Source organism: Bufo gargarizans, chromosome 2 (genome assembly GCF_014858855.1).
Source record: "Bufo gargarizans isolate SCDJY-AF-19 chromosome 2, ASM1485885v1, whole genome shotgun sequence".
Classification (NCBI taxonomy): domain Eukaryota; kingdom Metazoa; phylum Chordata; class Amphibia; order Anura; family Bufonidae; genus Bufo; species Bufo gargarizans.
The window spans coordinates 398,317,465-398,332,109 of record NC_058081.1 but is presented as its reverse complement, the minus strand read 5'-3'; the positions used below and the strand labels follow the sequence as shown (position 1 = coordinate 398,332,109).

At 47.1% G+C, this 14,645-nt stretch overlaps 1 protein-coding gene across 2 annotated transcripts in view; it reads right to left on the bottom strand.

The window, feature by feature from the left end:
• NDFIP1 (Nedd4 family interacting protein 1) overlaps positions 1–12,331 on the bottom strand; it is a 79,322-nt gene extending 66,991 nt beyond the window's left edge. For both annotated transcript variants that reach the window (XM_044280851.1, XM_044280850.1), the window contains exon 1: positions 12,166–12,331. In XM_044280851.1, the coding sequence (XP_044136786.1) occupies positions 12,166–12,198 (33 nt within the window). In that variant the 5' untranslated portion in view covers positions 12,199–12,331. The remainder of the gene's footprint in view (positions 1–12,165) is intronic.
• Between the last annotated feature and the right edge of the window lie 2,314 nt (positions 12,332–14,645).

Genomic DNA, 14,645 nt, shown 5'->3' with positions numbered 1-14,645 from the left:
ATGTCGCGTGACAATTTTTATAATGGCAGTCTATGGTGTCGCACTGCAACATGCAACATGCTGCGACTGCGACGCAACAGTCGCAGAAAACACCATCTCAAAGGGATTTTCTGCGACTGTTGCGTCGCAGTATGTCGCAGCATGTCGCATGTTGCAGTGCGACACCATAGACTGCCATTATAAAAATTGTCACGCGACATTAGTGCAACAAATGTTGCGCCCTATCTGTCGCGCGACAAATGTCGTCGTGTAGACTTAGCCTTAAAGGGGTTATTCAGGAATTAGTATTAATGACCTATCCTCAGGATATAGAAAAAAAAAAGACAATGCAACAGCAACCTGCATACCAGATAAAGTACAACAATGCAATAATGCCATAGTCACAAGAAATATTATAGTGCTAATGCTACGCTTATTTATAAAGTGAGATGCTTGGCAAATGCATTTTGTACAAAACCATCTGAGCCCGTCTGCCGAACGTCAAGGCGATCTCTGTTAGACGGGTCCTAACAAAATGCATTTGCCAAGCATCTCACTTTATAAATAAGCGTAGCATTAGCACTATAATATTTTTTGTATAATTGCTGTGCCTGGTATTGCAGCTCAGCCCCATTCACTTCAATATGGCTGAACAGCAACTAGGCCATGTGACCGCTGCACGGTGACATCTCATGGCTTAGGAAGATGCAATTCTCCTTCCTCTGCCACTACTCCAGCACCCAGTTAGTTCATAGCTCCTCCCACCCAGTTACATACACTGAACAAAAATATAAACGCAACACTTTCGGTTTTGCTCCCATTTTGCATGAGCTGAAATCAAAGATCTGAAACAGGCAGGAGCTGGCTGCAGAATCACATAGCCGGCTCCCGACCTCCATGACAAGTAGCTGCGATCTGCCGTAGTTAACCTCTATGTGATTCTGCAGCCAGCTCCCGCCTCCTGTATATGAATTAATGAGAGAGTTATCTTCACTGGTGGTGCAGTGCGCCCCCCTCCCCAACCCCAGTATTAAAAACATTGGTGGCGCTGTGCGTGAAACCTTTCCCCCCCCCCCCCCCAAGCCCCCCAGTATTAATCATTGGTGGCAGTGGCCACAGGGTCCCCTCCTCTTCAGTGGCAGTTCCCATCGGAGCCCCAGCAGTGTAATCCTGGGGCTCCGATCGGTTACCATGGCAGCCAGGACGCTACTGAAGCCCTGGCTGCTATAGTCGGCTACACAGAGCAGCAGGGAGAGTGTGAAGTCCTTTTCACCCTGATAGAGCTCTATCAGGGTGAATAGGACAAGGGTTCTAGTCCCTAAGGGGGCTAAAAGTTAGTATAAAAAAAATAAAAAAAAATATTAAGTATAATGAAAAACATATAACAATAAACCTAAATTTTCAGCCGATTTGTGTAGGATTTTTTTTTTTCCAAAAATGAAAATTCACAGAATATCATAAATTATCGACTATCGGCCTGAAAGTTCACAGATTATCAGTATCGGCTCTAAAAAGAACAATATAGATCGAATCCTAGTATCTGGTGTGGCCACCATTTGCCTCACGCAGTGCAACACATCTCTGTCACATAGAGTTGATCAGGTTGTTGATTATGGCCTTGAGAAAGCGACCGTGAAACACCTGTTGGGATCCAGGACTGTTTGGTCTGTATTTACCTTTACTGCATGTATTTCCTCTATGTCATTTTTTAGCTGAGGCACTATGCACTTTATATGTATATATATTGACTGAGGGCTGTGATTGATTACCTTTCCTCATAGCTTGGGAATTCTCATTGCAAAGCTATATGTAATATAATGTGACAGACCTGTGGAGATCATCCTGTGTGATTTAATGTTGCTTATGTATACGGATTAGGGCTGCAACGATTAATCGATGTAATCGATTATATTCGATAACTGGATTCGTTGTCGACGAATCCAGTTATCGAATAATCGCCGATTCGTTGCTATTCGGGCGGGCGGGCGGTCGCTGCATCTTTATTTTACCTTTTTACAATGACGCTCCTGTAACAGCCAGGCAGAGCGGACGGCGGCGTAACGTCACTCACTCACGTGACACGCCTGCTCCGCCTCCTTCATTCATGAAGTGGGCGGAGCAGGTGCGTCACGTGATTGAGTGACGTTACGCCGCCGTCCGCTCTGCCTGGCTGTTACAGGAGCGTCATTGTAAAAAGGTAAAATAAAGATGCAAGCATCGGGGCCGGGGCTGTTATGGGGAGGGGGGGGGGAGGATCTGTCTATGGCACTGCTATGGGGAGGGGGGTCTGTGTATAGCACTGCTATGGGGAGGGGGGAGGATCTGTCTATGGCACTGCTATGGGGAGGGGGGTCTGTGTATAGCACTGCTATGGGGAGTGGGGAGGATCTGTCTATGGCACTGCTATGGGGAGGGGGGTCTGTGTATAGCACTGTTATGGGGAGGAGGGGGGGTCTGTGTATGGCACTGCTATGGGAAGGGGGATCTGTGCACTGTTATGCCCATAACAGTGCACATATCCCCCTCTCCATAACAGCGCCATCCACAGTTCCACCTCTCCATAACAGCGGCACCTACAGATCCCCCTCTCCATAACAGCGGCACCTACAGATCCCCCTCTCCATAACTGCGCCGTCCACAGATCCCCCTCTCCATAACTGCGCCGTCCACAGATCCCCCTCTCCATAACTGCGCCGTCCACAGATCCCCCTCTCCATAACTGCGCCGTCCACAGATCCCCCATAACAGTGTCGTCCACAGATCCCCCATAACAGTGTCGTCCACAGATCCCCCATAACCGTGTCGTCCACAGATCCCCCATAACAGTGTCGTCCACAGATCCCCCATAACAGTGTCGTCCACAGATCCCCCATAACAGTGTCGTCCACAGATCCCCCATAACAGTGTCGTCCACAGATCCCCCATAACAGTGTCGTCCACAGATCCCCCATAACAGTGTCGTCCACAGATCCCCCATAATAGTGTCGTCCACAGATCCCCCATAATAGTGTCGTCCACAGATCCCCCATAATAGTGTCGTCCACAGATCCCCCATAATAGTGTCGTCCACAGATCCCCCATAATAGTGTCGTCCACAGATCCCCCATAATAGTGTCGTCCACAATTTGTTTTAATATGGCCTTTGAACATAATTTTTCAAGTAAGATCATATAAACCTCTCTGTTTTGTAATTTTGTGGTTTTTCCCGATTAATCGTAGAAATTAATCGGCAACTAATCGATTATTCAAAAAATCGTTAGCTGCAGCCCTAATACGGATGTCTACATTTTATACAAGTGTATGTCCAATAAAAGATTTTGTGTTTCTATTATTTATGCTGTTCTGAGTCTAGTTTTGGGTAAATACTTGTAGTTAGTTTGGACAGCAACAATACCGGGGGCGTTTATTCGCTTTGCGATTTGGGTGCCCATTGAAAACGAATGGGCCCGGATCGGTTGCGCAAAGTTGCAGAACGGATCCGGACTAATTTTGCTGATGTGTGAATGGACCCTAAATGTTCCGCCAACCACCAGATGAACGAGCGAAACGCTTGTTCATCGGGTGATCCTGTAGTTCGTGCAGGCACATAAATTATTGTTTCTGGTCGGCAGATTGTGCTGTCTAAACAGCGATCTGCTACCCACAAACAATGCAAATCCATGATCGCAATAGCCATCCCTTGTCCTCATACTGTGGAGGAGATCACTGCACCCTCCTATTAGTAATCAATGCAGACAACCAGTTAGTTCAAAGGGTTCCCTTACTTTTTTTTATTTTTTTATTAGTGAAAGGTAATTTCCAGATATGGAATTTATTTCATGCAGATAAGTCACCAACCATTTCCTCACAGCACTGACTGCTGCTGAGGTTATGAGGCGATCCCTGCTGTTTGCTGTAATTATAGGTCTATGAGATCATTACAATTCCAATTAAAATCAGCTTCCACGACTACATAGTCACAGCAGCAGAGAAGATAGCTTCCCGGACTGCAGTACGGGATATGATAAACCCTGCACCCACCAGAAGACTGCCTGGCAGCCAAGGCCATTACAATTTAACCAAGCCACTAAAATACAGTCAGACCCAATCGCAGAGCCACGTGGAGCCCCTCACATTCTTATCCGGTTCAGGACCAGGGTAATTTCGGTCTTCAGGACCAGGTATGTTTTGTCCGTTTTTTCACACATTAGTTTAACAGTGCCAAACTGGAGAAAAAAAATCCATGGATCACATATCCACACGCCATGCACTGATCTATTGATTCTCAGCTTCATTTATAAAGGGGTCCATGAGTGTTTGATCAGTAATTGTGAGCCAAAACCAGGAGAGGAAGCTAGACAGCGATAAGGTACAATGAAAATATTTGTACCTGTTCTGTGTTTAGAGCCGCACCTGGTTTTGGCTCACAATCACTGACCAAACACTGATGTGTGAAAGGATCCTAAGATAGGCTGCTTGCTCACTGAAGAATTAGATGGCACTTTCCTATTGAAGTCTATGATGAGATGAGGGGGAGACAGGAAGAGTAGAGACCAGACAGCACAGGAATGATTCCTCTATCTCACCTCAAATGCTTTATTCACATCTATACTGCCCAGTATGTTATGTCCTATATCAGTGATGGTGTACCTTATAGAGACCAAGTGCCCAATCTGTAACCCAAATCCCACTTATTTATCACAAAGTGCCAACACGGCAAGTTGCCCTGAATACTACAGTCCAATATAGTATATATCTTCCATGCACTTTATCATTTAGCTATAATAGCCTGCCTACATTCAATCCAGACCCCCCACCCCCACGGCCTCCTGTCCATCATTATACATTTACTATTACTACGCTTTTTGACACTTTATATGCATATCAAAAAAGTGTTGATAGAAGGGGTCTTAGCACCGAGACCCCCGCTGATCTCTATAGCAAGCAGTCTGAAGTGCTCAACAGAGCGCTACTTCTCCTCACTGCTGAGATGATGAAGAAATCCCCATAGACTTGAGACTCCAGTACAGTGCTCGGCAGAGAGAAGCAGCGCCCTGCTGAGCACTTCAGACTGCTTGCTATAGATATAAGCGGGGGGGGGGGGGGGGGTCTCAGCACTGGGACCTCCGCTAAAGCCCACTGCCAACCACTGCAACATCAGGGACCCCACTGCCCAGCAAGGCCACTTACCCTGCCAGGCTCCTCAGTGTGAAGATCGAGACCCACTGCAGGAGCCCCCCCGTCATCCGCATCTTCACAGCAGTACGCCAAATGCTCCAGCTGCCCTCTCAGAGCCACTAATAAAGCATTGCTGCACTGCCTGATGAACGTCAGGAAAAGGTCTCTTGCACAAAAACTTTTTTTACCCCCCGTAGACGTTGTGTTTTTTGCGTTCCGTATACGGAACCATTCATTTCAATGGATCCGCCAAAAAAAAAACGGAAGGTACTCCGTATGCCTTAAGTTCTGTATTTCCATTGCTCCTAAACTAAAACATTTAGTCGCCAAATTTAAAATGCATATAATTAAAAAAAGGACTTGACAGAGAAGATGAGACGCAGGCCACAGTAGTGAGCCAGCACTACATATAGGTGAATACTGCACCACATACCTCTCACATCCAGTGACATCTTTTGGGGGACAAGGTGACTAAAAATGGCAACTCTGTACCACAATACAGGGCAATGCATATGGACGGTTAATGCATCTGCAATCAAGCATGGACAAATTATATAATTACGGTGGGAGCGCGGTGTTCTCGTGGCCAGATGTAGTCTGAATACTCTTACCGAGACAAAATCTACTAATTGTCACAAATTACGGGGAAAATAATAGCCTTGGAAGAGATATGCAGGCTAAATCTCATATTACTAGGGTGGTCATAATAATGGCCATCAGTATAAGCAAAGTGATATTAATTATTTATAGGAAAAAAATCCCTAGAGATCACGAGGAAAACATGAGGCTAAAGAGAATAAGCTGGCACTATATAAACCTCCGACGCCACATACAAGGTGTATCCATCATGGAGAACGTAACGCGGGTATAATGTTCAACTTCAACCAGTCTTCGTCCTTAAAGGGGCTGTCCAGTCTATACTCAGAACAGGCCATCAATATTTGATTGGTGGGGCTCCGACTGCCAGCACCCCCACCAATCAGCTGTTTGGAGAGGCAATGGTATTTCAGTGCAGTCTCTTCATAGGCCACTGATGTCACGTTCGTTAGTCACATGACCTATTTGCAGCCCAGTGCCATAATAATGTATGGCAGTGGCACTGTGCTTGGTATGCTGTGACACAGCTGATTGCCGGGGGTGCCTGGACTCGGACCCCTCAATAATCAGATACTGTTAGGACAATACTGAACGCCTCCACTCAGCAAAAGATATGTGCCCTATCTTCAGCCATATCTTGTGGATCACAGACTCATTCAAGTCAGTGCTTCCACATCTGCACCACGGGGTGCCCGTATATTGCGGACTCGTCGTTGGCAGTCCACAATACAGGCACGGAGCCCTTAGGGTAGGTTTTACGGAGAATTTGGGGTTTGTGGATTTCAGCACGGAATCAGTGGGAAAAAAACTGGCTGAATCTGCACTAAAACCACAGTTCATGCGCCCAAATGTTTTTGCCACGCAGTTTTCAAGACCGCACCAAGAAGGTACAGGACCCCTTGCAAGACCGTAGAGGGACCCTGACCCCGGTTTAACGCCATTCATTTGAGCTAAAACTAGAGCAGTTCCGCATGGAAACCCACAGCACAGTGCTTTCTGCTATGGAATATGCAGACATAATCCTGCATGTGAACCTACCCTTATCTAGCTCATAGCTGGGTACCATACAATGACTGATGGTTGATATATGGGGTACATATAGGATATTATCAGTCCTGTGTGCAGTCAGGGCCTATACAATGACTGATGGCTGATATATGGGCTGTGACCTTGCCACAAGAAACAGCAATGTAGAGAAATCCACAGCACTTCAGTCAATAGCGTTTTATTTAGTAGCTAGGCAGCATACATAGCTCTCCACATACATACTGTCACTACAGACCACCACACGTAGCAGGCAGCATACATACTGTCACTAGAGACCACCACACGTAGCAGGCAGCATACATAGCTCTCCACATACATACTGTCACTACAGACCACCACACGTAGCAGGCAGCATACATACTGTCACTACAGACCACCACACGTAGCAGGCAGCATACATAGCTCTCCACATACATACTGTCACTACAGACCACCACACGTAGCAGGCAGCATACATAGCTCTCCACATACATACTGTCACTACAGACCACCACACGTAGCAGGCAGCATACATAGCTCTCCACATACATACTGTCACTACAGACCACCACACGTAGCAGGCAGCATACATACTGTCACTAGAGACCACCACACGTAGCAGGCAGCATACATAGCTCTCCACATACATACTGTCACTACAGACCACCACACGTAGCAGGCAGCATACATACTGTCACTACAGACCACCACACGTAGCAGGCAGCATACATAGCTCTCCACATACATACTGTCACTACAGACCACCACACGTAGCAGGCAGCATACATAGCTCTCCACATACATACTGTCACTACAGACCACCACACGTAGCAGGCAGCATACATACTGTCACTAGAGACCACCACACGTAGCAGGCAGCATACATAGCTCTCCACATACATACTGTCACTACAGACCACCACACCTAGCAGGCAGCATACATACTGTCACTACAGACCACCACACGTAGCAGGCAGCATACATAGCTCTCCACATACATACTGTCACTACAGACCACCACACGTAGCAGGCAGCATACATAGCTCTCCACATACATACTGTCACTACAGACCACCACACGTAGCAGGCAGCATACATACTGTCACTAGAGACCACCACACGTAGCAGGCAGCATACATAGCTCTCCACATACATACTGTCACTACAGACCACCACACCTAGCAGGCAGCATACATACTGTCACTACAGACCACCACACGTAGCAGGCAGCATACATAGCTCTCCACATACATACTGTCACTACAGACCACCACACGTAGCAGGCAGCATACATAGCTCTCCACATACATACTGTCACTACAGACCACCACACATAGCGGGCAGCATACATACTGTCACTACAGACCACCACACATAGCAGGCAGCATACATAGCTCTCCACATACATACTGTCACTAGAGACCACCACACGTAGCAGGCAACATACATAGCTCTCCACATACATACTGTCACTACAGACCACCACACGTAGCAGGCAGCATACATAGCTCTCCACATACATACTGTCACTACAGACCACCACACGTAGCAGGCAGCATGCATAGCTCTCCACATACATACTGTCACTACAGACCACCACACGTAGCAGGCAGCATGCATAGCTCTCCACATACATACTGTCACTACAGACCACCACACGTAGCAGGCAGCATACATAGCTCTCCACATACATACTGTCACTACAGACCACCACACGTAGCAGGCAGCATTCATAGCTCTCCACATACATACTGTCACTACAGACCACCACACGTAGCAGGCAGCATGCATAGCTCTCCACATACATACTGTCACTACAGACCACCACACGTAGCAGGCAGCATACATAGCTCTCCACATACATACTGTCACTACAGACCACCACACGTAGCAGGCAGCATACATACTGTCACTAGAGACCACCACACGTAGCAGGCAGCATACATAGCTCTCCACATACATACTGTCACTACAGACCACCACACGTAGCAGGCAGCATACATACTGTCACTACAGACCACCACACGTAGCAGGCAGCATACATAGCTCTCCACATACATACTGTCACTACAGACCACCACACGTAGCAGGCAGCATGCATAGCTCTCCACATACATACTGTCACTACAGACCACCACACGTAGCAGGCAGCATGCATAGCTCTCCACATACATACTGTCACTACAGACCACCACACGTAGCAGGCAGCATGCATAGCTCTCCACATACATACTGTCACTACAGACCACCACACGTAGCAGGCAGCATACATAGCTCTCCACATACATACTGTCACTACAGACCACCACACGTAGCAGGCAGCATGCATAGCTCTCCACATACATACTGTCACTACAGACCACCACACGTAGCAGGCAGCATGCATAGCTCTCCACATACATACTGTCACTACAGACCACCACACGTAGCAGGCAGCATGCATAGCTCTCCACATACATACTGTCACTACAGACCACCACACGTAGCAGGCAGCATACATAGCTCTCCACATACATACTGTCACTACAGACCACCACACGTAGCAGGCAGCATACATAGCTCTCCACATACATACTGTCACTACAGACCACCACACGTAGCAGGCAGCATACATACTGTCACTAGAGACCACCACACGTAGCAGGCAGCATACATAGCTCTCCACATACATACTGTCACTACAGACCACCACACGTAGCAGGCAGCATACATACTGTCACTACAGACCACCACACGTAGCAGGCAGCATACATAGCTCTCCACATACATACTGTCACTACAGACCACCACACGTAGCAGGCAGCATACATAGCTCTCCACATACATACTGTCACTACAGACCACCACACGTAGCAGTCAGCATACATAGCTCTCCACATACATACTGTCACTACAGACCACCACACGTAGCAGGCAGCATACATAGCTCTCCACATACATACTGTCACTACAGACCACCACACGTAGCAGGCAGCATACATAGCTCTCCACATACATACTGTCACTACAGACCACCACACGTAGCAGGCAGCATGCATAGCTCTCCACATACATACTGTCACTACAGACCACCACACGTAGCAGGCAGCATACATAGCTCTCCACATACATACTGTCACTACAGACCACCACACGTAGCAGGCAGCATGCATAGCTCTCCACATACATACTGTCACTACAGACCACCACACGTAGCAGGCAGCATGCATAGCTCTCCACATACATACTGTCACTACAGACCACCACACGTAGCAGGCAGCATACATAGCTCTCCACATACATACTGTCACTACAGACCACCACACGTAGCAGGCAGCATACATACTGTCACTAGAGACCACCACACGTAGCAGGCAGCATACATAGCTCTCCACATACATACTGTCACTACAGACCACCACACGTAGCAGGCAGCATACATACTGTCACTACAGACCACCACACGTAGCAGGCAGCATACATACTGTCACTACAGACCACCACACGTAGCAGGCAGCATACATAGCTCTCCACATACATACTGTCACTACAGACCACCACACGTAGCAGGCAGCATACATAGCTCTCCACATACATACTGTCACTACAGACCACCACACGTAGCAGGCAGCATACATAGCTCTCCACATACATACTGTCACTACAGACCACCACACGTAGCAGGCAGCATACATAGCTCTCCACATACATACTGTCACTACAGACCACCACACGTAGCAGGCAGCATGCATAGCTCTCCACATACATACTGTCACTACAGACCACCACACGTAGCAGGCAGCATACATAGCTCTCCACATACATACTGTCACTACAGACCACCACACGTAGCAGGCAGCATACATACTGTCACTAGAGACCACCACACGTAGCAGGCAGCATACATAGCTCTCCACATACATACTGTCACTACAGACCACCACACGTAGCAGGCAGCATACATACTGTCACTACAGACCACCACACGTAGCAGGCAGCATACATAGCTCTCCACATACATACTGTCACTACAGACCACCACACGTAGCAGGCAGCATGCATAGCTCTCCACATACATACTGTCACTACAGACCACCACACGTAGCAGGCAGCATGCATAGCTCTCCACATACATACTGTCACTACAGACCACCACACGTAGCAGGCAGCATGCATAGCTCTCCACATACATACTGTCACTACAGACCACCACACGTAGCAGGCAGCATACATAGCTCTCCACATACATACTGTCACTACAGACCACCACACGTAGCAGGCAGCATGCATAGCTCTCCACATACATACTGTCACTACAGACCACCACACGTAGCAGGCAGCATGCATAGCTCTCCACATACATACTGTCACTACAGACCACCACACGTAGCAGGCAGCATGCATAGCTCTCCACATACATACTGTCACTACAGACCACCACACGTAGCAGGCAGCATACATAGCTCTCCACATACATACTGTCACTACAGACCACCACACGTAGCAGGCAGCATACATAGCTCTCCACATACATACTGTCACTACAGACCACCACACGTAGCAGGCAGCATACATACTGTCACTAGAGACCACCACACGTAGCAGGCAGCATACATAGCTCTCCACATACATACTGTCACTACAGACCACCACACGTAGCAGGCAGCATACATACTGTCACTACAGACCACCACACGTAGCAGGCAGCATACATAGCTCTCCACATACATACTGTCACTACAGACCACCACACGTAGCAGGCAGCATACATAGCTCTCCACATACATACTGTCACTACAGACCACCACACGTAGCAGTCAGCATACATAGCTCTCCACATACATACTGTCACTACAGACCACCACACGTAGCAGGCAGCATACATAGCTCTCCACATACATACTGTCACTACAGACCACCACACGTAGCAGGCAGCATACATAGCTCTCCACATACATACTGTCACTACAGACCACCACACGTAGCAGGCAGCATACATAGCTCTCCACATACATACTGTCACTACAGACCACCACACGTAGCAGGCAGCATACATAGCTCTCCACATACATACTGTCACTACAGACCACCACACGTAGCAGGCAGCATGTGACGGATGGGAGCAGGCACCACAACGTGTGGTCTATGGGGATCCCCGTCAGGTCATGGACACATGATCAGCAGCACCTATGGTGTACACATAGAACATGAAGGCTCTGGGTATATGAGGACTGCACTCAGGCCTCCGTATATACACACATATGGCACGGGGCACGGGGCACGGGGCACGGTGCTGTCCCCGCAGACGGGGCAGAACGCGTCCCTTGGTTTCCGGGAGTCAGGCTGCACTCACAGCGCTGAGGCCTAGTACGTGGCGGCTCATCCCCGAGGCTCGCCTAGCGACCTCCCGCCCCTCCGCATGCATACCTGCTGGTATCGACTGCTGCTCTGCTCGGACATGTCTGCTGGACCCGGACAGAGGCCAAGAGGAAAGCCGAGAACGGAGAGAGCACAGCGGCGACGGCTGAGGAGAGCAGATGGCGAGAATGATACAGAGAGATGAAAACACTGCCCTGTGGAGGGCGGAGAGAGCTCAGCGAGGAGGAGACTGACCGACGGCTGACTGGCCTGGAAACTGCACAGCTAGCTGCACTGCACACTATAGTATACAACACTATGTACACTGTACACAGCTAGCTGCACTGCACACTATAGTATACAACACTATGTACACTGTACACAGCTAGCTGCACTGCACACTATAGTATACAACACTATGTACACTGTACACAGCTAGCTGCACTGCACACTATAGTATACAACACTATGTACACTGTAAACAGCTAGCTGCACTGCACACTATAGTATACAACACTATGTACACTGTACACAGCTAGCTGCACTGCACACTATAGTATACAACACTATGTACACTGTACACAGCTAGCTGCACTGCACACTATAGTATACAACACTTTGTACACTGTACACAGCTAGCTGCACTGCACACTATAGTATACAACACCGTACACACTGCACATAACACTATGTACACCGTACACAGCTAGCTGCACTGCACACTATAGTATACAACACTTTGTACACTGTACACAGCTAGCTGCACTGCACACTATAGTATACAACACCGTACACACTGCACATAACACTATGTACACTGTACACAGCTAGCTGCACTGCACACTATAGTATACAACACACTGCACATAACACTATGTACACAGCTAGCTGCACTGCACACTATAGTATACAACACTATGTACACTGTACACAGCTAGCTGCACTGCACACTATAGTATACAACACTGTACACACTGCACATAACACTATGTACACAGCTAGCTGCACTGCACACTATAGTATACAACACCATACACACTGCACATAACACTATGTACACAGCTAGCTTCACTGCACACTATAGTATACAACACCGTACACACTGCACATAACACTATGTACACTGTACACAGCTAGCTGCACTGCACACTATAGTATACAACACTATGTACACTGTACACAGCTAGCTTGAATGCACACTACTGTATACAACACACTGCACACAACACTATATACACTGTACACAGCCAGCTGCACTGCACACTATAGTATACAACACTATATACACTGTACACAGCACTACTGTATACAACACTATATACACAGTACACAACACTATATACACTGTACACAACACTATATACACTGTACACAGCTAGCTGCACTGCACACTATAGTATACAACACTATATACACTGTACACAGCACTACAGTATACACACTGTACACAACACTATATACACTTTGCACAGCTAGCTACACTGCACACTATAGTATACAACACCGTACACACTACACATAACACTATGTACACTGTACACAACTAGCTTGAATGCACTCTACTGTATACACACTGTTCACAACACTATATACACTGTGCACAGCTAGCTGCACTGCACACTATAGTATACAACACTATATACACTGTACACAGCGCTACTGTATACAACACTATATACACAGTACACAACACTATATACACTGTACACAGCTAGCTGCACTGCACATTATAGTATACAACACTGTACACACTGCACATAACACTATGTACACTGTACACAGCTAGCTTGAATGCACACTACTGTATACAACACTATACACACTGTACATAGCACTATATACACTGTACACAGCTAGCTGCACTGCACACTATAGTATACAACACTATATACACAGAACTACTGTATACAACACTATATACTGTACACAGCTAGATGCACTGCACAGTACTGTATACAACACTAAATACTGTACACAGCTAGCTGCACTGCACACTACTGTACACAACACTATATATACACAGCACTACTGTATACAACACTATATACACAGTACACAACACAATATGCACTGTACACAGCTAGCTGTACTGCACACAACACTACTGTATACAACACTATACACACTGTATACTGCTAGCTGTGCTGCACACTATTCTATACAACACTATACACACTGTACAATGCTAGCTGCACTCCACACAACACTACTGTATACAACACTATACACACACAGCACTATATACTGTACACAGCTAGCTGAACTGCACACTACTGTATACAACACTATATACACCACTATATACACAGCACTACTGTATACAGCACTATACACAGTACACAACACTATATACACTGTACACAGCTAGCTGTACTGCACACTACTGTATACAACACTATATACTGTACACAGCTAGCTGCACTGTACACTACTGTACACAACACTATATACACTGCACACAGCACTACTATATACAACACTATACACAACACTATATATACAGTACACAACAATATATACACTGTACACAGCTGTACTGCACACACTAC